Here is a 26,631-nt window from a genome sequence, read left to right as displayed (position 1 = left end):
TCTCATTTTAGACCATCTCCGAGCTCCAGACAGCCATTTCCTCCCTGAAAGAAGAGAGCAGCCGGCAGCAACTCGCTGCGGAAAGGCGGCTGCAGGATGTTACCCAGAAGTTTGAAGATGAGAAGAAGAAGCTGATTAGAGATAATGACCGAGCAATCAAGGTAATCGAAAGACTTCAGTAACCAGTGGTCCCAGCTGCTGCAGTGTAATTAAAAGGGGGCAGATGCGTGCAGGTATCTGGCTTGTCCACACAGCCTGCAGTCATCCCACTCACTGGCCACCTTTGATGTGTCCGGTGACTCAGGCCGCTTCCCTCTGAGAGGTCACATGCCAGCATAAAAAGTCATTTTTGGCAAACCTGCTCCATTCACATTGAACACATACTGGAAAACCACCCGGTGCTCTTTCTTGAGAACCATTTTGGAACTGTCTCTTGAGATTAGGATGACTCTTTCAGCCCAGGACTGCTGGCTAATAAATTCAGAAGTCAGCTTCCAATTGACATCCTATTCTCTGCCCACATCCTCTTATTATGCATTTGTGTGATGAGAAACAACCTGTTTGAGGTTTGGAATGCCAACTATTTGATGTGCTCGGATGTGTATGCTGAGTATCTAGGTGGTTTCCAAATGGCTTCAGAAAGACACACCTTTTGTAGCAACAGACACCCCCTGCACTCTGGTTCCTGGGGTGATAGGCGTCCCATCTCCAAGTGGCATTTCCTTGGCTCCGTAGCAATGAGTATTCCTGTGTGGATCCGCCTCATGCAGTGTTTAATCTGTGAGGATAAGCATCTGGAAACTTTTATAAATAAGATTTGAAAGAGAAAATTTTTTTTTAAGAATTCTCAGCAAAGGATTGTTTTTTGGTGACTTTACTTTGTTAGAGCAATACTTAAAGCATGTAGAGTAATCATACAAAGCAAAGAAACATTTGGGTTTTATCACTGCCCTTTTCTGCCTAACACCCATCTTGCTTTCTGTAGCCCATTGTAGACTATCTGAGTAATTTAGGGAAACGTTAGTGTTAATGTAAGTTGCTTTCTTATATATAGACTAGAGGCCCAGTGCATGAGATCTGTGCACTGGAGGGTGGGAGGGGTCCCTCAGCCTGGCCTGCGCCCTCTAGCAATCTGGGACTACTTGGGGGATGTCCGCCTGCCGGTGGCAGACAGACATCCCTCTCGCGGTACGGGCTTTCGCATTCCAGGACCCCTCACTCCTTTCCGCCCACCTGCAGCAGAGGTGGGAGAAGCTCCCACCACCACGCTGCGCTTGTCAGCCCAGATTCTGGCTGAGCAGTGCTCCCGCTGTGGGAGAGCACTGATCACCAGGGGGCAGCTCCTGCAATGAGCATCTGCCCCCTGGTGGTCAGTGCACGTCATAGCGACCGGTCATTCCACCATTCGGTCAATTTAGGCTTTTATTATATAGGATACTCTTTAAGCCTGGGCAACCCTGAATAGAGTAAAAAACATTTAAGGTATGGACAAAACCTTGGAGGCCATTACATCCAGCCTCCTCACTTTAGAAGAAAGGACTTATTTTATTTTATTACTAATGATGATATTTTTCCCTATACAGTTCCATCTGTGAACTTTTTCTTTTCCCCTATGTGTGATATAAGACAGAAGAGATGTTTCCTTTTCATATTCCATTAATTGGAAGAAATCTTTGGCACTCTTCTCATTTATAAATGCACAGCAATTCCTCATTGACCTGTATAACTGAGTTGAACACTTCATTTAAATTTCTCTTAGTTATATAAAACTTTCATTTTATGGGAATTTCTTTTCCAGTGATGTCCAAATACCAACTGGTAGCTAATTTCCAAATTTCAATAAATAATTGAATCCCAATATAAGCAAAAAGGGAAAACGCCCTGGCCAGGTGGCTCAGTTGGTTGAAGCATTGTCCCAAGCACCAATTGTGGAATTTTGTGAAGTCGTTACAAAATAAGGATTCGGGGACATTGGCAGAGTTTGAGGCTGTCACTGTGCCTCTCTCTGGTGCTCCAGAATCCTGTTCCTTTCCTTGACCGCAGGTGGTTGAGAGGTTTTGTATGATGTCTACCTTTCTCTATCTACCCTATTCCTGTGCTGTTAGTGCATTTCTGCTAGTTTTTATTGTTACTTATTCATGCCATTTGGTGTTGGGAGAGGGAAGTTCAATCTACTATTTGCTCTCAGAAGCCTCTTTGACTCCCTTATAACATTTAACAAGGAACCTGTGTTAGTCAGCTATCGCCACAGTATTGCTCCATAAGAAACAATTCTCCAAACTCAGTGACTTATAAGAAAGGACATTACTTTTTCTTGCAAGGTGTCTGCAAGAAAAAGTGTGGCTGGCTTCAGGCTGTGGCTGGCTGGGTTTGACCCCACCTTCAGATTGGGCTCATGCCAGTGAAGACCAGGAGTGCCTAGGAGCAGTGATCCCATCCGCCCTGTAAACAGCCTCCATTCCACACAACGCCTCCCAGCTCAGCTGCCATTCCGAGGCCTCCTCCCATTCCCAGGCCCCGTCTGCTTGTCCTCCTCTTAGCACTTAAACAGTGGTATTGCTCAAGGCCTCTTCACTGTGCTGTGTATGCACTATCCCTACATAGTCCCATCCCCTCAAGTAAGCATTCATGCAAATGACTTTTGAATTGTCACCTCCACCCAGACGCCTTTCTGAGCTCTCAATCCAGTTCTAACCACTGTCGCACATTTTCACTTGGATAGTCCAGAGGCTGCGCAAACGAGGCATTTCACAAACAGAGTTACCTTCCTCCCGCTCTTCCCTTCCCTCCCCCCCCCCCCCCCCCCCAGCCAGCCTGTTCTTCCTCTTGTATTGATTATCTGAACTAGAGTACCACCAGCATCCACCTGGCTACTCCTGTTAGATTCTACAAATCCCCTTGAGCGAATTCTCCCCTCCCTAACCTCATCGCTGCCAGTCCTCGTCCTCACGTGCTCTCTGGTCCCAGGAACTCTGAGGATGTCCTTTCCCTTAAAGATTAAATGTTGTCTTCTCTGTGACGTGTCAGGGGGAGAGGCTCACACAGCTTTGTCAATTCCTGCAGTAAAGTGTCCACCACACACATCCACAGTCCCTTATCCCAACCCTGAGGCTGCGTGTGTTCTGTGAAGTCAGAATATAGGAAGGTGACACGGTGCTTGTACTTTGTCCCCAGTGGGGTCTGGGACAACACACAGTATCAAACACACACGCACTGGGAAACAGGTTATCCTCAATAAATGGGACACACAGAGCCCACGGACACCCTGGCAACATCAGTCAAGTTTTGTGTTCTCACAAGTTAACTGCAACCTTTCAAAACTTATTTGTAGTTTTTAGAGGATTTTGGATCGAGGACTGCAGATGGGAGGTTGTGAACTGTGTTTTGATGAATTCTCTTTCTCACCAACCAGACGCGTTGCTTCTTGAGAGCAAGCCCTTCACACAATATTTGGCTCAGTGGAAGTGCTGGAAATAGGCTGAATTAATGCATGATGTCCCCTGATAAACCAGGCCTCTGAAAACTAACAATGCCACTTGGCTCTCATGTTGTTTCATCAATGGCAACCAGCTTGTAAACATTTTGTGATGCTGTCACAGCTAGGCGAAAACCACTCAGATCTTGTGGCCACAGCCGTATGTTTTGCCTGATCAGGCAGCATCTAATAGAACACCCTACAGCTTATATGTGTTATCTGAGAGCATGGCTTGTATGCTCCGAGGAAGGCGTCCAAAAGGCTGTCCACTGAAGCCAAGTCATCTAAATGTTAGTTAGCACCGTCCTCTCTGCTCCCAGAGTTCGCTGGGGAAGCTGTTAGAAGCAGCTCTAGACAGACTGCGGACTGTCCTCCTGCCCCGCCGCCCCGCCAGGCCGAGCCCTTTCTTTGAAGCTGGTGTATTGAAAGTTCCTCACTGTGAAGCCAGATGTCCAAGCAGAGATTTCATATCAAGGAGAAATGTTGTCAGATTCTTGCTTGCAGGCATAGAAAGGTTTGAGAGCATTGATGCTGCTCTCCCTTGGCCACTGACCGGAGTTCACAAGGAAAGGTCGGCTGCCAGTAGGATGTCGAGAAATCTGGTCTGCGTTACCAGAAGGGCTGGAGGGGGAAGAGGAATATTTCATAAGATTGGGCAATTCTTACTGTGCTCAAAGCCTACAGGAATCCATTTCCCAAAGAATGAAAGGACGGAGCTCATTGTGGGGGCTCGGCAGCACTGAGAAGCAGAAAGAAACCGCAGTGCCCCACATCCACGGCTTTGTCTGGGGCCTGTTCGTTATTTAGTTCTTGTCTCCCCCGCCTGCACATCCTAAGGGCGTGAGGGAAGTGGAGTTTTCTTTGTGTCCGCCTGAATTAGAATTAATAATGTTAAGAATAGAAGTGTATTCTATGTCCCACCCAGGAAGGCTCGCCTGCTCACTCAGAGAGGGAAGCAGAGCCATTCAGCCGAAGTGGCATGAGGGATACTTGCCATTTTCCAGGAAGAATGCCCTGGGAGATAAGTTTGGGTACCAGGTGGCAGGGAATTATGACCTTGCTTCTTAAAGCAAGGAGAAGCAAAAACAAGTAAGCAGAGCCCGTCCTGCGTGGCTCAGTGGTTGAGCATCAACCTATGAACCAGGAGGTCACAGTTCGATTCCTGGTCCGGGGTTGCAGGCTTGATCCCCAGTGTGGGGCTTGCAGGAGGCAGCCAATCATTGATTCTCTCTCGTCACTGATGTTTCTATTTCTTTCCCCCTCTCCCTCTCTGAAATCAATAAAAATATGTATTAAAACAATAAGAACAAGTGATCAGAGAAGAAATGACCAAATTATTTTACCTTTCCTCGAATTCTGCTCTCTGACAAATTTTTATTTAATTTAAAGACTAGTTGAAGATTATTTGTTCAGTGGACAAAATCTTTCAAACCCTATGAAAAATATTCTCAGCCTCTGGAACACTGCCTCGTATATACCAAGGAGCCACTCGGGTTTGATGAGTGAATGTGTGCGAGATTGTGAGAGTCACGTGAAAACCTTCTCCCTCCCCATGGCAAGGTGAATTTCATTTCTCAGAAGTTACTCTGGGACTGTTTGTGGTTAATGTTACTATCACATGTCTCAAAACATGCATTGCTTTGCTTAATCAAATATTGGAAGTCATAGGCATCATTTAGTTTTTTAGTACTTAAAAAACTAACAAATACAAATTTGGAAATATTTTAATGTTTAATAATTATGAACTATATAAGAAACCACCCCCCCCCCCAACTTCAGCCTTGGTGACTGCAACACCCACTAGCAGCACTGGCCCCCCGTGGAGGCCTGAGGGAGCGCCTGGCCCGTTGTCAGAGCTCAGCCAGCTGGGGTGCTCACTGTGGAGACGGGGCATGCTGCCTCAGGTCTCTGTGGAGAGCCAATTATTAAACATTTATCCGCATACCACTGCTGCAACCGCTCCCTTTCCCCGACTCCACTCTCTTGATGAAATTGACCTTTAGCTCTCGTGCCCATGGTCATGGTAACCCTCTCAACACAGGGTGTGTGTGGATGGACAGGTGGACAGATGATATTCCATTATTCCTCCTCTACTCTTCCTTACTACCAACCAGTCGCTTGCACTGCTTTTTCTGATGTGTCTGTGATTCAGCTCTTCCAAATATTCACTTAAAGTTCTAATCCCAGTATAATAGAGAAAGTTTGCAAAGTAACCTACCACCTTTTCTTTAAATTCAGTGGTGTTTCCCCACTTCTAATCTTTCTCTAACTCCATACAGCATTTGCTACAGTGACCAACAATTTTACTTCTGGATTTAGTACACTTTTTCTGATAAAGGGCCAGATAGTTAATATTTTAGGTTTCGTGGGCCATACGGTCTCTGTAGCAATTACTCAGCTCTTGAAAACAGCTTTAGACTATATGTCAACAAGTGGGTGTGGCTGTGTTGCAATAAAACTTTATTGAAAAATAGACTGGGTTCCTGCTAGATCTGTGGGCCATAGTTTGTGAATTCCTGCTCTAGACACTCACGCTTCTCTTGGTTTACATGTTACTTCTACTGGTCTCCTGCTGGCCCCTCTTCCTTCTCATGGGAGTTCCTCAAGCCTGCATCCCAGGTTTTGCTTCTCCTTCTCCCTCCCCAGTGAGCTCATCTCCTCTGTGATTCAGCTGTCACTCCTATAAAGATGACCCCCAGAACCTCAGCCTGATTCCTGGCTGGGTCCGATATCGTACTGCCTGTAAATCATGTTCTTTGTGAGGATTCACCGCTATTTTAAATTCGGTAACTACACCATTGAATTATCATCTTCCCTTCCAAGTTGGCTCTTCTTTGCAGTCTATCAGGGTTACCCCCAATTTTTCTGTTTCCTGTTAGAAACTCTGGGCTCATCTTTGTCCTTTCTTTCCTTCATCCCAGTTTATCTCAAGTCCACCAGGGTCCTAGAATGTATTTCTTATTCCTCTGATATGACCCTATTCAGAGCCCTTCTCAACTTGCGATTGATTGAAAACAGCCTGCTCTGGGCTGATGGCCCTGCCAAAGGTCCTCAGCTCCAGCCAGGATGAAGAACTCTGCCAGAGAAACCTCAAATCACTGATGGGCCTGCCCTAAGGCGCGTGTTTGGACACCAATCGGAAAAGAACAAGCCAGTGGACAAAAGGAGCAAAGGATAGTAACACAGTTCACAGACGAAAAGTGATACGCAGCAAACGTGTTCAAGTTTGCTCATTCTCAGCCATAGTTAAAGAAATGTAGATCAAAACTCCAAAGCTTTGAAGGGCCTGGCTGCCATGTGATGGGCATAAATTGTGAATTTGAGCAACTACCCACTGATGCACCATTGCCGGGACTATAAATCGGTGAAGCCTCTTTGGAGGGCAGTGTGGGGTATCTACGACCACATTAAATGCATATAACCTTTGGCCCAGCAGTTCCATTAATAGGAATTGATATACAATATCTCTGTGAGCAAAAAGCTGGGGAAGAAAATAAGTTATGGTACATTCATACAATGTAATATGGGAGCATTTTTAAAAAATGAAGTAGATCTCTGTGTGAAAATGAGACAAGATTGTCAATCCACAGTAAGTGAAAGAAGGAAGAATGTCATACACTTAAAATTGCCTGAATGTGTCTCAAAAATGGGTAACTGGTTATTTGAGGGGAATAGGACTTTTGATACTCTTGATGATATTTTCATCCTCACAATGTCATATTATTGAATTGAATTGAGAAGATTGCTTATAACGTCAAGATCCAACTCCTCTGTCTGCCATTGCAGAGCCCATGCAGACTTCTCAGCACGCCCCCATGGGCACATTCAGTTCTAGCCAAGCAAGTGTGGTCACTGTCCCCAAGTGCCCGTCGGTGCCCAGGTCCTGCCTTCACGGTGCTGTGTACCTCTCTCTTCTCTGCAGCCTCTTATTCATCCTCAGATTGTCAGGAGTTAGCAAGGCCATCTCAAGGTCCTACCTACATCCTCCATGAAGGTTTCTAGCTGCCCCAGTCCCTGGGACCTCATTCTTTTATGAAGTTCTATCATTAATGCTTGGTGGTTCTCTTAATGGCTTATGTCTCATGCTTCTGGTTTCTTTTTTTTTTTTTTAATAAATCTTTATTGTTCAGAATATTACAGTTGTTCCTCTTTTTTCTCCCCATAGCTCCCCTCCACCCGGTTCCCACCCCACCCTCTGCCCTTATCCCCCCTCCCCCTACTGTCCTCATCAGTAGGTGTAAGATTTTTGTCCAGTCTCTTCCCACACCCCCCACACACCTTTTCCCTAGAGAATTGTCAGTCCACTCCCTTTCTATGCCCCTGATTCTATTATATTCACCAGTTTATTCTGTTCATCAGATTTTTTTATTCACTTGATTTTTAGATTCACTTGTTGATATATATTTGTTTTTCATAATTTTTATCTTTACCTTTTTCTTCTTCTTCCTCTTCTTAAAGAATACCTTTCAGCATTTCATATAATACTGGTTTGGTGGTGGTGAACTCCTTTAGCTTTTTCTTATCTGTGAAGCTCTTTATCTGACCTTTAATTCTGAATGATAGCTTTGCTGGGTAAAGTAATCTTGGTTGTAGATTCTTGGTATTCATCACTTTGAATATTTCTTGCCACTCCCGTCTGGCCTGCATGGTTTCTGTTGAGAAATCAGCTGACAATCGTATGGGTACTCCCTTGTAGGTAATTAACTGTTTTTCTCTTGCTGCTTTTAATATTCTCTCTTTGTCTTTTGCTCTTGGCATTTTAATTATGATGTGTCTTGGTGTGGTCCTCTTTGGGTTCCTTTTGTTTGGGGTTCTCTGTGCTTCCTGGACTTGTAAATCTATTTCTTTCACCAGGTGGGGGAAGTTTTCTGTCATTATTTCTTCAAATAGGTTTTCAATATCTTGCTCTCTCCCTTCTTCTGGCACCCCAATAATTCGGATGTTGGTACGCTTGAAGTTGTCCCAGAGACTCCTTACACTATCTTCATATTTTTGGATTCTTTTTGCTTGTCTGGTTGTGTGTTTTTTTGCTTCTTCGTATTTCAAATCTTTGACTTGATTCTTGCGATCCTCTAGTCTGCTGTTGGATCTCTGTATATTATTTTTTATTTCAGTCAGTGTATGCTTAATTTCTAGTTGGTCCTTTTTCATATCCTCGAGGGTCTCACTAAATTTATCGGCAGTTTCTAGAAAATTCTTGAAAAACCTTATAACCGTGGTTTTGAACTCTATATCCAGTAGTTTGCTTTCCTCCATTTCTGTCATCTGTGACCTGTTTCTTTGTCTCTGCATTTTGGCTGCTTCCCTGTGTTGATAGAGTGGCTTTGTGTGCTAGGTGTCCTATAGGGCCCAGTGGCTCAGCCTCCCCAGTTCCCTGAGGTGGACACTCTTGGTGCACCCTTTTGTGGGCTGTGTGCACAGTCTTGTTGTAGTTAAGCCTTGATTGTTATTGATATCACTGGGAGGAATTGACCTCCAGGCCAATTGGGAGAACTTCTGTGCTGGAGACACCCTTATGGGACAAGACTTGCTTCAGTGGGGCTTTGGTGCTCACTGAGTCTGCCCCCTGAGTGTGTCCCTTATGGATTTGAGGAGTTGTAATCTGGATGGTCCCACTCTGACCACTGGGTATACTGGCTCTTGGATCTCCAAGGAGGTGCTAATTTAGCTTCTGCCTGAGGCCACCCAGCAGGAGCTACAGAGAAATCTGCAGATTCCTCTTCTTTGTTTGAGGTTTGGAGGTGCCCAGATGAGGCCCGGCTGTGAAGCAGTGCAAGCTGCTGTGGGGCCTTGGGCCTTCTTTTGGATGTTCTGGGTCTCTCTGACCCAGCTGCAGTTTGTTAGGTAATTTTAGATTGCAAAGGACTAAGCCATTGATATGCAAAAGCCTCTGCACACAGCTTGGGTGGGGTGGGGTCTCAGGGAATCCACAGGGCAGAGAAAATCCTCATGGCTGATCCTCAGCCCTGCCCTAAGAGGACCCCAGGTCTCGGTGTCCTGCAGTAATCGCTGCAAGTACCTCTGAGAGAAAGCTGCCCTTGAGTTCTGCCCGATGCCAGACAGTCCAGTTTCTCCCTGTATGAGTCTGAGTCTCCAGAGTCTCACCCGGAGCTGGGGTTCAGAGCAGTCGGGAGCTGTGTCTCCCTCCCGATAGAAAAAGAAAACCGCGTACTCAGCTGCCAGCCCTTTTCTCGCTCGCGCCTCCATACCTCTGCACTTTACTTCTGCACCTCCTCTGAGTCTTAGTGTGCTTTTCTCTTTCCTTCTAGTTGTAGAATTTCCACTCAGCCAGCCTTTCTGTGGTTCTGGATGATGTCCGTTTTGTCTTTTAGTTGTAGTTTTGAAGTGTTTGTGCGAGGCAGCAATTTCAGGTATTTACCTATGCCGCCATCTTGGTTTCTCCTCATGCTTCTGGTTTCTGCATAGCGTCCACAGTACTGGGCACCCAAACATGAAGACATAGCTGATGTTAAAAATCTCTTGTCATTAAATGCTGAATTTTAGGTCTATTACTGGTTTTTTGTTAAGGCAGCTTTAAGCACATCAGCACCAACCTTGCAAGTAGGGATTCTCTCTCTCTCTCTCTCTCTCTCTCTCACACACACACACACACACACACACACACAGTCAGCAGTTAAATAGCCAAGCCTTTGGGTTAACACACTCCTCTTTTAAGATGCAGGCATCCTTCCAATGTGTTAACATATTTTGCTACTTGGAGTAATTCACACTCTGATGAGTTCTTTTTCCTAACAATTAGCTGTGCTCATCCCACTGGAAGGACTGGAAAGTGGTATCTGGAGGGGAAAGGAGAGGAGAGCTCCAGGGTAGTTTAGGAACCTGAGGAGGGGAGTGCAGAGGCCTTCAGGGAAAGGCAGGTGCCTGGAGGGCAGCAGGAGAGGCATGGTGAAGAGGGGGCGCGGCCTGGGATGAGAGGGGCCCTGGAGCAGGATGCCTGCTGGTGGACTTGGTTTCAGATCATCTTCATTGCTACAGAAGTTTAGCACCTGACTTCCTACGTATATCTGACTATCTCTCATATGACCCTATGTTTACTTGTGTAGGTTGACATTATCTATGCATTTTTAAAAAGGAAATGGCATGTACGTATGTGTGTGTGTGTATACTTTCCCCATAAAGATAGAATACATATATATATATGTACATACATGCATATTTTCCAACAGTTATTATACAGTGTCAGTGAGAGAAAAAGTGAAGCTGTGAATAAGCAGTTGTATTATCATAACTGGTTCTGCATAAATGTGCCTTATACAGCCTGGAAACGTTTCAGATGGGCCTAGCTCATGGTGCTTCACATTTAGATCGCGCTATTTTTAGGGGATTTGTTGCACAAGAAACATCTAATGAGAGAGTTAATCTATACAGCCTTACACAATTTCCAAGGCACTACATAAAAATCAATAAATTAGTAAAAAGAGTCCTGGTTTTATACATGTATCGTGTTTTCCAAATGTGTATAATTGGACCAAAATAATGTGGTGCTGTCTGTCAAGCCATGAGAAAAGGCGAAAATGTTATTTGCAGGGTTGTCAGCAGGAGGCCGTTGCTATCATAGCAGCGGCACTAGCCGCTGAAGCTGAAACGGCAGATCTGGAGCGAGAGAGATCTGGTGGCTGGTGGGTTACAGGAATGCTTTAATGTTGCGAGCACAGCGGAAAATGTGGAATTCAAAACAAAGAAGCAGCCCCATTTCTTTCAGGAGAGAGAGAACCATTTACTTTTATGTCTCTGTCACTTGCTCCAGGATTCTTCATAAAGCCCTCTAACCACCTAAATAAATATTCATATGGCTGCTCAACATCTCATTAATAAAACAAGATTTGGTGGTAAAATATTTCAGAGTAACATATGATTTGCATCTCACCCTTGTTTAACTTTAAATCTCAAGCAATTAATAAATTAGACTTGAGAGCTTTTTAAGAGGTAACATCTTACATGTACCACAAATTGCATTATTTTTATGTGTAAATAATGATGAAAGGAGAGATTGTTCCTTTGATGTCTATAAACTACTCTGTAAAATATGCAGAAAACATTCTTGAGTTCAGTTGGAGCCAAAACAAATAGACTAGTTCATAAAACAAAGCAGCAGCATTCTCAGAAACAAGCATTATTTTTTTCTCTTCTTCCCGATTGCTCTTTTTCATCTTCTATTCTTGCTATTCCTACTGGCAGATTCATTCCAAATTCACAAGTGGTGCTAGCCTGCATTTCCTCATCCAGAGAACTGGGTTCTTCTCCGGTTCCTCTTGTGCAGACCAGACCTCGCTGGGCTGCCAGTCTTTGTGCAGTGAATCATTTTTGTCAGTATTTCATTGTTGCTTAAAACCTCATTATTCCATAGTTTAGCAAATACTAGTGTGTCTCGGAGAGATATATTTACTTCTTCACTGTTTTCCAAGCTGGCTTATCTCATTTCATTTTATTCTGCAAATCCTCATTTACAAAGTGTCCGAGTTTGACCTAATTTTTCCTTTGGAATTGGTAATAAACAGCACCTCCTTTGTAAGTTCCTATCTTCCATGGAGAGGATACAGAAACAGTTAGGGCTCCAGTTAGAATGTTCAGCAAGTTCATTATCCACATCACAAGGTATTTGTGTTCTCCATCTGGCTGCACGTGTGATCTTTGAACACGCCGTAGCGTATTAGATTAAATACTACGTAGATATGCTGGACTGAAGAGGACAACGATGGGTGCTTGATCTAAAACCCCTCCCAGCCCGGACCACGATTATGCTTCCATGGGATCAACGCTGCTGTGGCCATTTCAGCCCTGCTAACAAGTCTGCCGTTTCCGTGGCCAGATGCTGTCTCATTGAAACTGGTCCTGAGCTCTGATCCCATCGAGCACCTGTCTTCTCTGTGAGCTCCTGGTCACATGTCCTCCGGCTGGGTTTCCATTCTGGCTTCTCTTCTTCATGGCAGCTCTGTGCTCGAGCTCACCACCTCCATGTCCTCAAACATCATGCTGTCATCCATTCTTCCTTTCCTCTTAAAGTTTCAGGAGCACAGTATTAAGTAGAGTGGATTCAGGGAACCTGTTTCATTTTATACCAGCTGAAATCTCAGTCCTGTGTTATTTCACTGATTAGCAGGATCTTAAAGCTGAAAAGAATCTCAGAGGATTAGGTGGCCTCTCATTCTCCTATCCTTGTCCCCCATTTCACTTGAGCCCCCGGAGGCCAAGTGCCTGGTCCTTCCCACGTAGCTATTGGCAGCACCGAGCCTAGAACCCAAGTCACGTTTTTCCCTCTCATTCCATGTATTAAAACACATGAAAACGGAAATGCTGTTTTTACTTTAAACTACATGTGAGCCACCACAGTCTTTTATGGTTCCTTGTGACTCAAGCACAACTTCCCGTGGTTTTTGGAGGGGGGCTCAGCAAAGCCATTTCTCATTTGGGCTTTTAAAAAGTGTTTCCTTCAGTAGTTGGCTTTGTTGCTTACTTTGATTTTATTATTCCTATTATTATTATTATTATTATTATTATTTATTGTCACTAATTTCCTTAGAAACAAAATGTTCAAAGCCAATATAGAGAAGAGTCATGATTTGAAAAGCCGCTTTCTGAACATTTCACCTGACTCCAGAGCATTCCAAAGGAAGAAATGTTATTGATAAATACGGCCTTGCGCAGCCGCCTAGACGTGCAGGTCCAGAGACACGCTCGTGCCAAGATTGATTTGTGAGAGGACTGAGGAGCTTGTTTTCCAAGAGGAAACCGATCATTTGGAAAATGCATTAGTTCAGGTGACTTTCTTTCTGTGAACAAATTCCAGGGCCAGCACAGCGGTGCTCGATAGTTTTTGGAAGGACCCAGCACAGTGGGATGAAGGTGGCAGGCTCTGCGTCCTTTCAGTAATTTCCAGCTGTTGTCAAACTGTGAAGGGTGTTTCTAATGTTGCCACTGTTTCATTTTGCTAAGGCTCAAACATTCCTTTCCACTACCTTCCAGTTGCTGTGTGTGTGTGTGTGTGTGTGTGTGTGTGTGTGTGAGAGAGAGAGAGAGAGAGAGAGAGAGAGAGAGAGAGAGAGAGAGAGAGAGAGAAAGCCTCCTAAGATGGGTTCTGGAGCCAGACTGCCTGGGTTCAAGTCCAGCTCCACCACTTAGAAACCATGAGACCTCAAACAAGTTACTTAACCTCTCTGTGCCTCAGTTTCCTCATTTCAAAAGATGGAACTAAGAACAGAACTTAGAGGAATTGCTGTGGGATGTAATGAATTCATGCTTGAAAAGCATTTAGAAGAGTATCTTCTACTTAAGGCCTTCATGATTGTCAAAAGACCCTATCCAATAAGAGTTTGAGGTATGTTCAAACATAACCACTTTAGATGAACCTCTCTTGGTCTCTTCTAGTTGCTGTCTACACTCCATTCCTACTCGTCTCTTATATCTCCTGGCGCTGCCAGAAACTCCACAGAAACTGCTCTTTGGGTCGACAGTGGCATCCTTGTTGCTAAATCCCCTGGAAACTCCATCTTTGCTTGACTTCCCTGCAGCATCTGACTCAGTGGAAGGCAGGTCCCTCCTAGTCACGGAGACGGCCCCTTGTTGTCTGTCTTGCCCTCAAGCCGTATTGTTCTCCGGTGGTGGGGGGGGGGGGGGAGGGAGACTATGGGCTTTCTTTTCTCTTTAGGTTCCTTGATCTCATGTAGGCTGTGTCATCCACCCATATTTTGACAACTGGCAACTTTCTATCTCTAGCCCAGATCTCCCAGCTCAACTGCATCCCAGATCTTTCTGGAAGCTTCCTGAATATCTATACAGATCTCGGCATGCCCTCCAGAAACCTGAAACTCACCACGTCCAAAACTGAAACTGTCTGAACCACCCACACCTGCATCTGGTCTGTGCTCCCTGCTGCAGTCAGTGGTACTGCTTACCTGTTTGACCCAGCCAGGGCTCATGCTGCTTTCCGACTCTGTCATTTCCCTCAGCCAGCCAGTCACCTGGTTCTGGTCCTCACTTTGCCTCACCCTCTTCTCTGCATCCCCAAGGCCCTTTCCCTAGTGCGCGATCTGAACAGGCTCCCGCCCCAGCGTTGCCTCTCTCAGCCCATCTCTGCAACACATCAGAGTGACCTTTCCCTCCCTGGGTCCGCACGGGCAGAGGCTGCAGCCCAGATGCTCTCATAAGGCTTCGAGGCCCCAGAGCCGCCCACCGCTCTCAGCCACCTCTCATCTCTGCGCTCCTTACAGTCCACCCTCTCCCTAGTCCTCATCTTTACTCTTCACCTAAGACACCCTTACTGCCTTCTCCAGCTCCTGCCCCTTCCCCTGTCCGCCTCCTGATCCTCCAGGTCTCACCTTAGAGGTCTCGGGCCCTAGGAAGACCTCGTTGACCATTTCAGCCTCCAAGGCTGGCTCACGTCCCATCCTTTCTGCTCCCCGTGTCCTCTGATTCTTCCACTGTGGCGTGGACACACGTGACGTGGTGATGGCTGTTCTCTGCACTGCCTTCAGGTCCCTGAGCTCTATGAGAGCAGGGCCACTCACCTCTAGCCCCAGAGCCATGCCCCCACCTGAGACAGCATCTCTCCTTTAATTCATGGGCTCACCAGATGTTCGCGCCAATTAAACGGGGGTCTAGTGACTGATTGTGTGTGGACTCTATAAAGGAATAAAAGTATAGTTCCCTTTGGAAAGCACTTCCTTTTTGAAATGATATGGCAACACACGTGCAGAGAAAGCAAGCAATTTAACTTCTTAAGCATCCAAAACTCCCTCTCCTCTCCAGGCTTCCTCCCTGCCCCCCTTCCTCCCCTCTTCTCCCCACATCTCTCTGAGGCAAATCACTAAAAGCATTTCTCTGAATGTTTCGCCTGCAAACACTTGACAGAATTTTAGGGCCAAGAGAACAATCATCTTACAGGCTTCACCCCGAGATAAGAACATTTTCTGATCCGGCCTCTTTAGTTGTCAGCCCCTAACTGTCCAGAAGTTCTGAGAAGTTGGACTTCCCTTTCCTTTCTCCTTATGAGGCTTGATTATTCATGACACAAAAATGCCTTTCATTTTATCAATAAACATAAATATGTCCAAAAAAAAGTTAAATCTTCCCTGCCCCACGCAAAATCACTAGAATTTAATACGAGTCTGTGTTTAACTAGTGAGAGACAATTAGAATAAGGGGCCGTGAAGAGGCTGTCTTCCTAGTGAGACCAGTTGAAGGAGAAGGCGCTTTGCAAAAAGTTAATCATTGATTATATGCTATGGAGCAAAAGTTAAGGTTTGATTGAAATTAAAATAGTAAATCCAACCTCCAGTTAAGATATAACAAAAAACACTTTTATACCCAGCACGTTTGTATAGAGAGTGTAAGAGATGAGTTGAATTTTATATGAATAGAGGAAAGTTATCAGGAAGAAAAATATTTACAGGTAAAAGAAAAAAATGTTGGCACCATATGGTTTTAGACTGAGGTTGCTAGAAAAGCCTGTCAACTTTAATGTCAGTGGGTAAGAGAGAGCAAGTGGTTGCTATGCTCTTATTTCTCCTGGCCAAGAAGCGATGGGCCCTTTGAAACATTTCACCTTCAGCCATCATGCCTTCACTGGGACAAAATTCTCTAGCTGTTAGTTTCCAAGAAATGATGTACAGGAAATATTAACACTCAAAAGCCACAGAGTCTGTAGTAAATGATTTTGGGGGAAAACATTCAAAGCGGTGCTTTCTGTTGGTTGGAGGGTATCTATAGTGTGTGCCTGCTGTATGGGGACCCTGAATGAGACTGTGTCCTTTCAAATGTCTGCCTTGAGGTTAAACCCCGCAGCTGGGAGGAAGAGCCAGGATTCAAAAGCCAGAGAAGAAAAACTGCTAATCAAAAGGAAAGATGAAAATTAAGTGCAGGGCTCAAAATACAGCATTTCTGAAAATCATCAAATGAGTTTCAAAACCTTATTTTTGTTCCATTTCTAGTGTCTTTTTGGAGTTCTCCTCTCTCTTCTGGGACTAACCTTTCCTTCTATCTCTGAGATCATTACAGTTCCAAGAGAGTGAGCATGAGCCACACCTGCCCATCCGGCCACTTGCCTGAGGCTCCTGGCACCCTTCAAAGGCTGGTCCAGGGACCAGGCAAGCTTCAAACTTCATAGGAAAGACTTTTAAGTGGGTTGCAGTAAGAAGTCCTAAAATATACATATTTATTTTGCTGAGGAAATTGTATTTCCCAGTGAGAGATGAGTCATAAAGGTTAGTAGCACTTTCCTGGGAATTAAATAGAATGGAACTTGTAAATATGAATTTCATTGCAGCTAAGAATGTCTTCCAGCTTGAATCATTTGCACTATTGTTTAGAGATCCTGGCTTCTCTAGGTATGAAGTGCAGTTTTTTAAAGGGTCATAGCGATAATAAATAATTACTAGAATCCAGTCCTGTGATCCTAGCATGACTCCCGGTCTTCCATTTCCTGGAACACTCCTGCCCTGTCGGGTGTCCAGCCCGGAATCGTATCATTCCTGAAATGCCCCTATGGCATCACGCCCTCTCATTGGTTTTCTCCTACGAGTCTCCTAATCCCCTCTTCTCATTTCCACCATTACCCCCACACTTTAAACCAATTTCACTACAAGACTATTGTAAGGGAAAATGTGTTCCTTACATCCCAAATGGAAACTCTGAACACATTTTCCAACAGAAACATTGTTATGAGTGGTAGATGGATCTCATGGTACAATTAGCATAATATAACATTTCAGATACTTAAAGGTTAATCTTTTTCAGATTCAATTCTTCCCCTAGAAACAAACTTGTAACTCAGATTGGTTTCCCCACCTAGGCCACTTTCCCCTCAAGCTCTTACAATCCCAGATCCGTACAGAAGTAGGGTTGGGCCTATTCCCTCTGCTTTCTTACCAGACATTCATTTTTGCTTTGCTTCTTACCCATTGCCCAGTTCAGTATTTGGCAAATAGTAAGCACTCAGTTAGTTCTTGTTGAATGAAGAAATGAATTTGGGATGTACATCTATCAACTAATAGAACCACCATTTTAGAAATGATCATCATCCTACTTATTTTAATATTGCCAATAGTAGTAGTGATTTTAGTAGTAGTTGTTATTGTGATGGTGATAGTGATGATGGTGATGACAAGTGTGGTATCAGTCATGACTCTCCTCCAACTCCCCGGAACAGCATTCAACTCTGCTAACCACCTCCTTGATGTTCTCTCCTTACTGGAGCCCCACACTCCACCTTTGGATGCCTCCTGTGGTTCGTGGCTCTTCTTTTCTCTTCAGGAGCCCTAAGCATAAATCCTGCACCAACGCTCTATGATTAGTGTTCTATTCTTCGTCCCTTAGCAAACGCATTCTCCCCTACAATCTCAGCTCTGTTCTTCTGCAGAAGAGTCACACCTGAACCCTGACCCTAGGTCCCCTCGAGTTCCAGACCGAACAGACACCTCTGTGGATGACCTCTTGGCATCTAGACCTCAACCTGTTTCCTCCCCACTCTTGCTGCTCATGACTTCAGGTACACCAAGCCCCTCAGTTGACTTTTTCCCTTCCTTGCTTCCTTCCTACATAGTCAGTTTTTTCTGGCTTAAATTAATCCTTTTCTTTCTATGGCTGTTACCTCAATCCAGTTTTTATGCTGATTTCTTCTCCCATGGACTCTTCCTGAGTCTCATTGCTCCCTCTCATCCAGCTCCGTCATGTATTACCAGAGCAATAAACCAGCCATGTATCTAAGCAGACCCAATCATATTGTCCCCCTTCCTGAAAGCTTTCAGTTAGTGCCCCGGCCCAGTGAAACACAAGACAGCTCAACTATCCCGCCCTCACCTTCCACTGCTCCCTGCTACATCAGCCAGAGTGTACTGTTTGTATTGTGTATGTATGCCCACCATTTCCTTGTATGTAAATCTGTAATGATGTCATTCCTTTTACTAGGCCAGCATATGGATGGCTTCATTTAAGACTTCAGACATACCCCAATTCTAAGTAGTAAGAGAATACATATGATATGGCAGTGGAACGGGTTGTCAAAACGGAGGTGAGGTTCAAGTTTTCAGAGGAGAGGAAGAGAAGGAACTAAGAGGATGACTAGGGGGGACACAGGTGGCTCATTCATGGAGACACTGAGGTCATATTGTAGAAGTTGGGAAAGGGGGAGGCTAGGACTGGGTCATATTCTGAATCACAGATAAGGGGACGAGCAAACTGACAGATGTATGGACTGTTAGGCAACATTCATCTGCATGTACTAATAAATAGACAATAATTATCAAGTGTTGGTAAAAATTTTGACATTATATAGACAAGAAAAAGAGAATATCTTAAGATATCTGGTTCATTGAAAGTAAATTAGATATAACAGTTAGAATTACTTAAAAATGTCATATACTTACACAAGGACAGGAATATATATGTGTGTATATCCTGTATATTTACAGAGAGAGAGATACGTTTAGAGCGCAAAGGGACACCCTTTCTTGGGAACATTGAATCCTTGTTTGAAGAGGAGGAGGGAGAGGATGTTGCCTGGTTTAGGCAAGGGAGGTATTCGGGGTTTAGGGGATGGACAGCCCAAACCTCCATCACCAGGATGGCCAAGAAGCTGGCACACACAGGTGCCCGGTGGCCAGGGTTCGAGAAAAGAGGTGGTTTATGTCCTTAGCTCCTCGCAGAGGAACTTAGGGGAGAAGGAAAGAAAATATAGTTATTAAAGAATCTGAGGGATAGAAATGGGCTGTATTCATGAATTTTGCCATCACCAGAGTGTGTTTTGTAAGAATCATTGTGTCTCACCACGATTTGGTATTGCTCTCAAAATAACTGGTAAATTGTTTTTCAGACAGTATAGGTGTTTCTTAAAGGGCTATATTTAGATTTTTCTTATGTTTTTGTTTCTAAAGTTAATATAATTTGTATCCTTTGCAGATTTGGTCTTATAGTTCCCTAAAATAAAAACAGCAATTTCAGAAGGCCATGTAATAATTTTAATTACATAAGTAGGTTCTAATTGTCTGCATACCTGGTAACACCCGAGACCACTAGCTAGAAAGCCATACTCTACTCACATATTATGCATTTCCGTGGCCACCAGGACACTCACTTGCCACATATCATCTCCTGACCTTAGTATAAAGCTCTGAAACCAGAAAAACACAGGGAATAATGAGAATGATTGATGCATGGAGGTCGTGGTGTGGTTGGGGTTGGCGGTGTAGTATGCTTTGAATACTTCAGGTGTGTTCCCATTTATTCTGTGCCTTGAGTCTGCCTTTCAGGGTTGTGTGCCCAGTGCTCACCTCCTTCCTGGCCCAGCCTTAGCTAGTTCAGCTTGGCACAGGCGACCTTTGGCATGAACACAAGCTTCCTTGTAGTTCTGTGTCCCCGATGGCTCAGCTCGGAGCCCATCAGGCCTTGCTTTTGAATGTCACTCTGAGTCACCTACTCAGGGACAGCCCTGCTCACTTCTCACCAAAAGTGAAAACTAGAGCAGGGCCCGGGCAATTCTAACCCAGCTTACTTTCTACTACTATTTTGGTCACTATTTACATTTGCTGGTGAGAGAGCAGAAGGCTTTTTTGTTGCTCCAACTCCTTTGAAGGGTTTCATGGCGCAGCAGAAATTACACGTTTGCCTGGCTTTGCCAGTCGGATGGAGGAGGGCGGTAGCTGCACATGAGGTGGTGATGAGGGTAACCTGTCCCAATTTAGACTATTTTTGCAGGCATTTTAATACGCCAGAGTTCAAACGGCTTTGGAACTCTTCCTGCCTGAGATGTAAGCTATATTAGACATTTTCTCCAGGCTGCTTTCCACCTGACATATAAATACAGAATACTTCAGTCTCCACAGAGAGTTAGAAGAAGTGGAAAGAGAGGTATTAATTTTTTGTCCTAATATTCATCTTCTGTATGTCTTATCCATAAGGTGGGGGGGGGGTCATAATTAGCCTATGAGGGCAAGAACACTCATTTCATGCCCTGGTTTCTCTCCCTTACACATCTCAGGAGTGGCTCCAGGGAGCACAGGGAGCTCTCGGTACCGAGCGTTAAGTGAGGGTGGGCCTTCTGGGAGGGGAAGAAAGGAGAATCGACGATGTGTCTAAATTTGTGCCTGCTAAGAGTGTTACTGATCCCAGGAAGTAATTCTGGGTCCCTTTCTTGAGTGTAGGCATTGCACAAAGGTCCCTTTCCTCTTCACCACATTAAGTGGGAACTCAGCTTGGCGTTCAAGGCCGCAGTGCTCAGACCCGCCTCTCTTTCACACATTCTAGGAACTGCCCCGTGGACTGCATGTTTCTTGCTATGTACACCCTGGTATTTACCTCAGCAAAAGCTGTTTCTTGGGCAGACAGTTCTCCCCGCTTCCCCACCTTCTGCCTGTCAAATGGTAGCTCTGATCCCGGGTCTCCCCCAGGCCCCCTTCCGCCTGAAGACTTCCCTCGTCTCCCTGTGCTCCCCCCTATCATTTTATTGTATACTACAGGCTTTATTTTTTCAGTTTTGTTATGGAAATTTTCAAACATACCCAAGGGAGGAGAGTCTGGTACTATGCACTCCCAAGTACTCATCGCCCACTCCAGCAGTTATCCGGGTTCAGCCATATTCCATTACCTTTCCTCCCTTTTCTCTAGGCTAAGTGTGTTCAAGCACATTCCAGACCTCATGTCATCTTACCCTCTGCATCCCAGATGCTCTTAGAAAACATGGGTGTTATCTCACGCAGCCACAGTGCCGATGTCGGACCTAAGAAAATTCACAGTTATCTTTTGGTGTCACCTAAGAGCTGTTTCATTTTAGGAATCACCGGTGGACTTTCAGATGCCGTTTTACAGTTGATTGAATCAGGATCCAAACAAGAGCAAGCATTACATTGGGTTGTTATAAATATTGTCTTTTTCCACCTGAAGCAGACCCTCCCCGCTTTTTATTCCATGCTGTGGACTTCTTGCAGCACCGTCCGTTGTCCTGTAGAATGTCCCACATTCTGCGTTTATCTGCTCGCTTCCTGTGGTGTCTCTGAACTTCTTCCTCTGCCTTCCCTTTTCCGTTTGGTCTCAATTGGATGCTTAAGACACTCACTGTGCTCCTCTGCTTTTTGTCCTTATCGCGTACCTTCTGTGACACTGTGAGCTCTTTAAAAGGTCAGACCGTGTCCTACCCAACTCTCTGCTTTCAATACGATGCCTATCACATGGCATATACTGGAAAAAACATTATCTAGTTGAATTGTCTATAAAGAATTTTGATTCCTCTTGCAAAAATGAGAACTGGAGGTATTCTCAATGTGAAGAAATTTATATTAGGAATTAAGTTGCCGAGAAAGCTCAATAATGTGGGTCACTTTTTCCCGTTTGGCACTCAGAACAGCCTGGCTTAGAGTGGCATGTTCTTATAGTTGAAGATTCCTGCATATTGGAGCATGATGAAACATACATGAAATTTCCAAGCCCCTCACCCCCATTGTTTCTGGGTCCACAGAGAGGTGATTTCAGAAATCAGCTGTATTGCACATTCAGCGTGAAAATGAGGTCACTAGTCATTCTGATGAGGAGCATTTAATTTTGCTTAGTTCAGAAATCTGATAGTCTGGCCACGCATTCTCACGTGTCCGCTTTGCTGTTGATAACTAACTGCAATCTAAGCTTTAATAACTAACATGGAGTGGAAGCAACTTCAAAAGGTTGCGTGATAAATGTTTTTGACAATGTGTCAGCTGAACATTAAACAGGATCTTGGTAAATCCTCTCCTTCTAAGTGGTTTAAATGGAAAATTTTAAACTTCTTCTTTCATAAGTATTGGCTCTGGATAGCACAGTATCTTAAGGTTGAAAAAAAGAAAAGAAAAGAAAAGCACTTTATCTGGCGTATAAAATTTCCACCCCCTATCTGAACTTGAAGGTGCCAGAGACAGGCTCACCTACGGCCCCTTCCTCCCACCGCGGGCATGCTCTCCTTCACCACTGGGAGTGTGCCAGCATTCTGCCGGGGTGACTTCCTCCTTACCCCCATATCACTGCATACACAGAATTATAAAAACACAGGTGAATAAGCCCTAATCGGTTTGGCTCAGTGGATAGAGCATCGGCCTGCGGACTCAAAATACAGGTGAATAAATACTCCCCAGTGCCATTTTCCCGACCGTCTCATTATCAGAAGGCCGTCAGTCCTTCTGTGGATAAATGAGGTCTAGAACTGCGTAGTATAAAACACATGTGCGAGTGTGTGTGTGTGTGTGTGTGTGTGTGTGTGTGTGTGTGTGTTTCACAGAGGAAAAAAAAGTGTAAAACAAGAGACGTTTATTCCTGTGTATTTAGTTTCCTAGGGTTGCCATAACAAAGGATCAAAAACTTGGGTGGCTTAAAGCAATGAAGTTACTGTCTCCCAGTTCTGGAGGCTGGAGGTCTGGAATCAAAGTGTCAGCAAGAAAGCCCTGGTGGGAGCCGGTGTTTCGTGCCCACTGAGCAGGGGCACCTGGGTGTCGTGAGAGACACTCAAGCTCAGTGGCTCTGAAACGGAATTCAGCATCTTGCTGCCCCCAAACTGTTACCTCTTCTGCTGTTTTCCCGTGTTGGCACCACACTCTGATGGCCAGGCCGTTGGTTCTCCATCGCTGTTGAATCGGTGTCACACAGAAAGTTACTTTTTCTCTTCCTTTCATATATTTTAATTCTATGGTGTTCCCTGCTTTGGTTACTGAAAAGCACCCAGCCACCCGTCCGGGAGCCCCTGGTGACTCTGAGGAACTCCTCCGTGCTGGTACATTCATCCTGCTCCCAGCCCCATGACCTGCCTCTGGCTCCACTGCCATCCCCGCAGGTGACCCCCGCCATGGCCTCTCACCGTCTCAGGTTCACCGGCTGGTGCCCCGGCCTCCTAAGGGTCTCCCTGCTATGACGGAGCGCACACCTCGGGCAGGGTCCCTGCACCATGAATGCTACACAGGCTATAAAGTTGTGACTTTTCCACACCAACTCTCACTTACCTGGAGTTTAATGTTTTGCCTCATTCTGTCCTCCCAAACTTTGGCAAAATGCTTGTGCCTGGTATTTTCACCCATGATCCTGAGGCGCACGGGCGATTCTCCTGGGCCTGGTTTTCTATACCAGAGAGAGAACCCAGCTTCCCGTTCTGTCCGTAGACTGTCCCACGTGTCCTGCTGGGACTCTTAAGGAGCCCCCAGCGGCCTCATTGCCCCACGGTCTGCACCACCACCTGGATGTCTTCCTGTTGTCAGGCTGACCTTCTTAGGCCTGTGGTGGATCCCCGTTGCTGCAGGGTGCAATCGGAAGCCCTCCTGCCCACAGGTACTCGGGGACCCCAGGAAGTCCCCCGGGCTCAGGGCCATCATATGCTTGCACCTTCCTCCTGTGCCGCCAGCACCCCTGCTGGTTCCTGTGGTCATGCCTTCCCTCTGGGGCACATACCGGGACCCGTCTCCTCCCCACCTGCCCCCCCGCGAACATTCCCCAGTCACAGTCCCTCCTTGGTGAAGTTCTCTCTCTAGCCCTTCCCCAGCACATGTTGCTTTGCCCGAGTTCCCACTCAACACTTAAGACCTCCACCACACTGTTTACCTGGTATGACAACTATTCCTTTACAGGTGTGTCATGTGCATTAGATTCGATGCTTTCTGTAGGTAATGTTTGGCGTAGTGCCTGGCACGTGGTATATGCTCAGATAGAAATACTTATATTAGCTTATGAAATGGATTGAATAATCGGTCATCTGCAAGAGAGATGAGTGGAGGGAAGAACCTAGTTTGGGAAATATACACAATTAAAAGCAAAGAGGAGGAGGAGGAGGAAGCCTGTGGAAGAGGGAGGAGGACTCCGGGATTTTGTGGTGTCGAAGGACTAACTTCTGGGGGGAGAGGGTCCTAACAGTGCTCAGTGCGACAGAGGTCACGGAGGGTATAGGTGGGAAAGGCATTGGGTTGTCAATAAAAGCATCGTGCTGCCCTCATGAGCAAGTTTAATTCGGTGTTGGAGACCAAATCAGGTCACAGATGAGGAAGGAGTTGGGACAGGGAGAAGAAATGTGGGTGATGTAGTAAAACGCTTGAGAAACGTGGCCACCATCAAATAAAGGAATGTCAGTGTTAAAGGGACCACGGGTGTCTTCTCTTTCACACACACTCTTGCATACAACGTAGGAAACGCAGGGAGGCCAGTGACCACAGGGGGGCAGGGGGAAGATGTGAGCCAGTTTAGGGGGGCTCAGTGGAAAGGAGAGATCACAGTTGCCAGTGAGCAACCCCTCAGACCTTTGGGACACCAGCGGAGGCATTATCTTGAGAAAACAAGAAGGAGTGTCCCTCTGACATCTGAGGGGACAGATGCTAAAACTCAGATATTTCTATCTAGGGGCAGAGGAAGGGGAAATGTAGTTATGTAGCTTGCAGGGGGATGAGGGGGAGAGAAGAATTCTGGAGAAATTTTATTGGGAATACCCCAACTGCTTTAATAAAAGGCAATTGATCTTTATGTAATTGGCCAATGTCACCAGTAATACAATTGTCATAGCGTCCACACTTTACTACGTGTCATCACTTTAAAAATATGGGGGCTGGGGGGGAGGGGTTGTTACTCTTTGAAGCTCAGAGTCTGAAATGAGAAAGTAGAAAAAATTCATAATGCAAAGAGATAGGTAAAGATGTTATCATACGGGACCTAACGACTTGCTGAGAGATGGGAGTTTTCTGCAATGTAGATTTGAAATGTTTCATGGAAGACATGACTCTGGACTTCAGTTTCAATAGAGGGGAAATTCACGGGTGGTTGGTGGGAAATTGGAATGATGCTGCAGGCCCAAAGCCTCGCACGTGTAATGATCAGCAGGTGAGAAAACGGAAGGGTAGAGGAATGGCTGCGGGAGGCCCTCTTCCCTGGGCGGGCGCAGGGGTGCTCAGGAGGCTGAGCAGTGCCCCTGTTCTGCAGACGGAGCTCCTGTCAGCCCTTATCACGCTGGCCGAAGGCGGAAATTCCTCTGTGATCCCCAACCCTAGCTGTGGTTCTTGAACTTGATCCTAGGTTTCCACCACCCGAGATAAGAACTTGTTCACAAGTAGAGCTGTCTGGGTGAGCAGGGGACTGGCTGCTTTCAGAGGAGACGTGGGAACTGTCAGGATGGTCTCCTGTGAGACGGGAAACGTTAATGAGGTGCGTTAGAGGATTCCAGTGTCCTTAGATCATCAAAGCCTTGGATAACAAGGTTTCTTTTCCTGGAACTTCTGCTAAGACAAGGAAACACGAACTTTTTAAAAGTGCATCCTTAGGGCTTCTAAAAGAGGTTGTTTAGGAATTTTAGAGAACTGAAAATAGGTGCGAGAAGAGAGAACAAATGGAACGTTCTTAGTCTTTGGTCACAACACAACCCTTGTCTTTCTACATGGGCCGCGGTGGTTTTGTCTTGCCTGGTGGCTCAGTAGCCTAATCAGAACTACAGCAATAGCTCACATCGAAGTGCAGTTTCTCATCCACATGGTTTGTTGCAACAATCGGGAAGTTTCTACCTGAGAGGAATGTGCTTTATGTGAAGGGTAGCATATGTATTGGGTTCCAACCGCCAAAAATCTCCTTTTCTTCATGCCAGGTCGCGAGACGGAATTATGGGGCTTAAAAAAAAGGTGCTTGCTCGGAATGTGGGAAAAATTAAAAGCTGAATGTAAGCCATAAAGAAAAAAAAGGATTCTGTTATGAGTGCCTCGGTGGCCCTGCAGGAACTGCGGGTCTGGCTTTCTTTAGGTCGGTAGTATGGCCCTGTTCTCCATCACTGTGGAATCACCAATAAAGCTGTATGGTTTGCTACTCACCCTGGGAAGGTCTGAAGGAAGAAATCACTTTAAAAGAAATCGCTTTAAAAGAAATCGCAACTGGCATTTCAGTTGAAGAAGACTTGTTACTTTTATTAATAGATTTGGCCTATTTAAAAAAAGAAAGAAAACAAAACAGGAGCTAGAATGGCCTTGTGAGACCCCGCCCCCCCCCCCCCCCCCCCCAACAGTGTCACTCTGCCATTGTGTCACCTTCCTCAGCCCAGGTTCCTATCTCCTCCTCTGGGGACAGAGCTGGGTCTTCTTGCTGGACCCCATTGTTTACCATGTGATTAAAAAATGTCTATAAATCTGACATAAAAATACTGAGCTAATATCTTTTACTTCATTTTGCCTTAA

General features: G+C 45.4%; 1 protein-coding gene across 4 annotated transcripts in view; it reads left to right on the top strand.

The window, feature by feature from the left end:
* CEP112 (centrosomal protein 112) overlaps positions 1-26,631 on the top strand; it is a 310,297-nt gene that overhangs the window by 242,345 nt on the left and 41,321 nt on the right. For all 4 annotated transcript variants that reach the window (XM_079798269.1, XM_079798270.1, XM_079798271.1 and 1 more), the window contains one exon: positions 12-161. In XM_079798269.1, the coding sequence (XP_079654395.1) occupies positions 12-161 (150 nt within the window). The remainder of the gene's footprint in view (positions 1-11; positions 162-26,631) is intronic.

This window comes from Cnephaeus nilssonii, assembly GCF_951640355.1.
Source record: "Cnephaeus nilssonii genome assembly, chromosome: 19".
Classification (NCBI taxonomy): Eukaryota; Metazoa; Chordata; class Mammalia; order Chiroptera; family Vespertilionidae; genus Cnephaeus; species Cnephaeus nilssonii.
The sequence above is the reverse complement of the archived record's forward strand: the minus strand, read 5'-3'. Positions and strand labels throughout refer to the sequence as shown.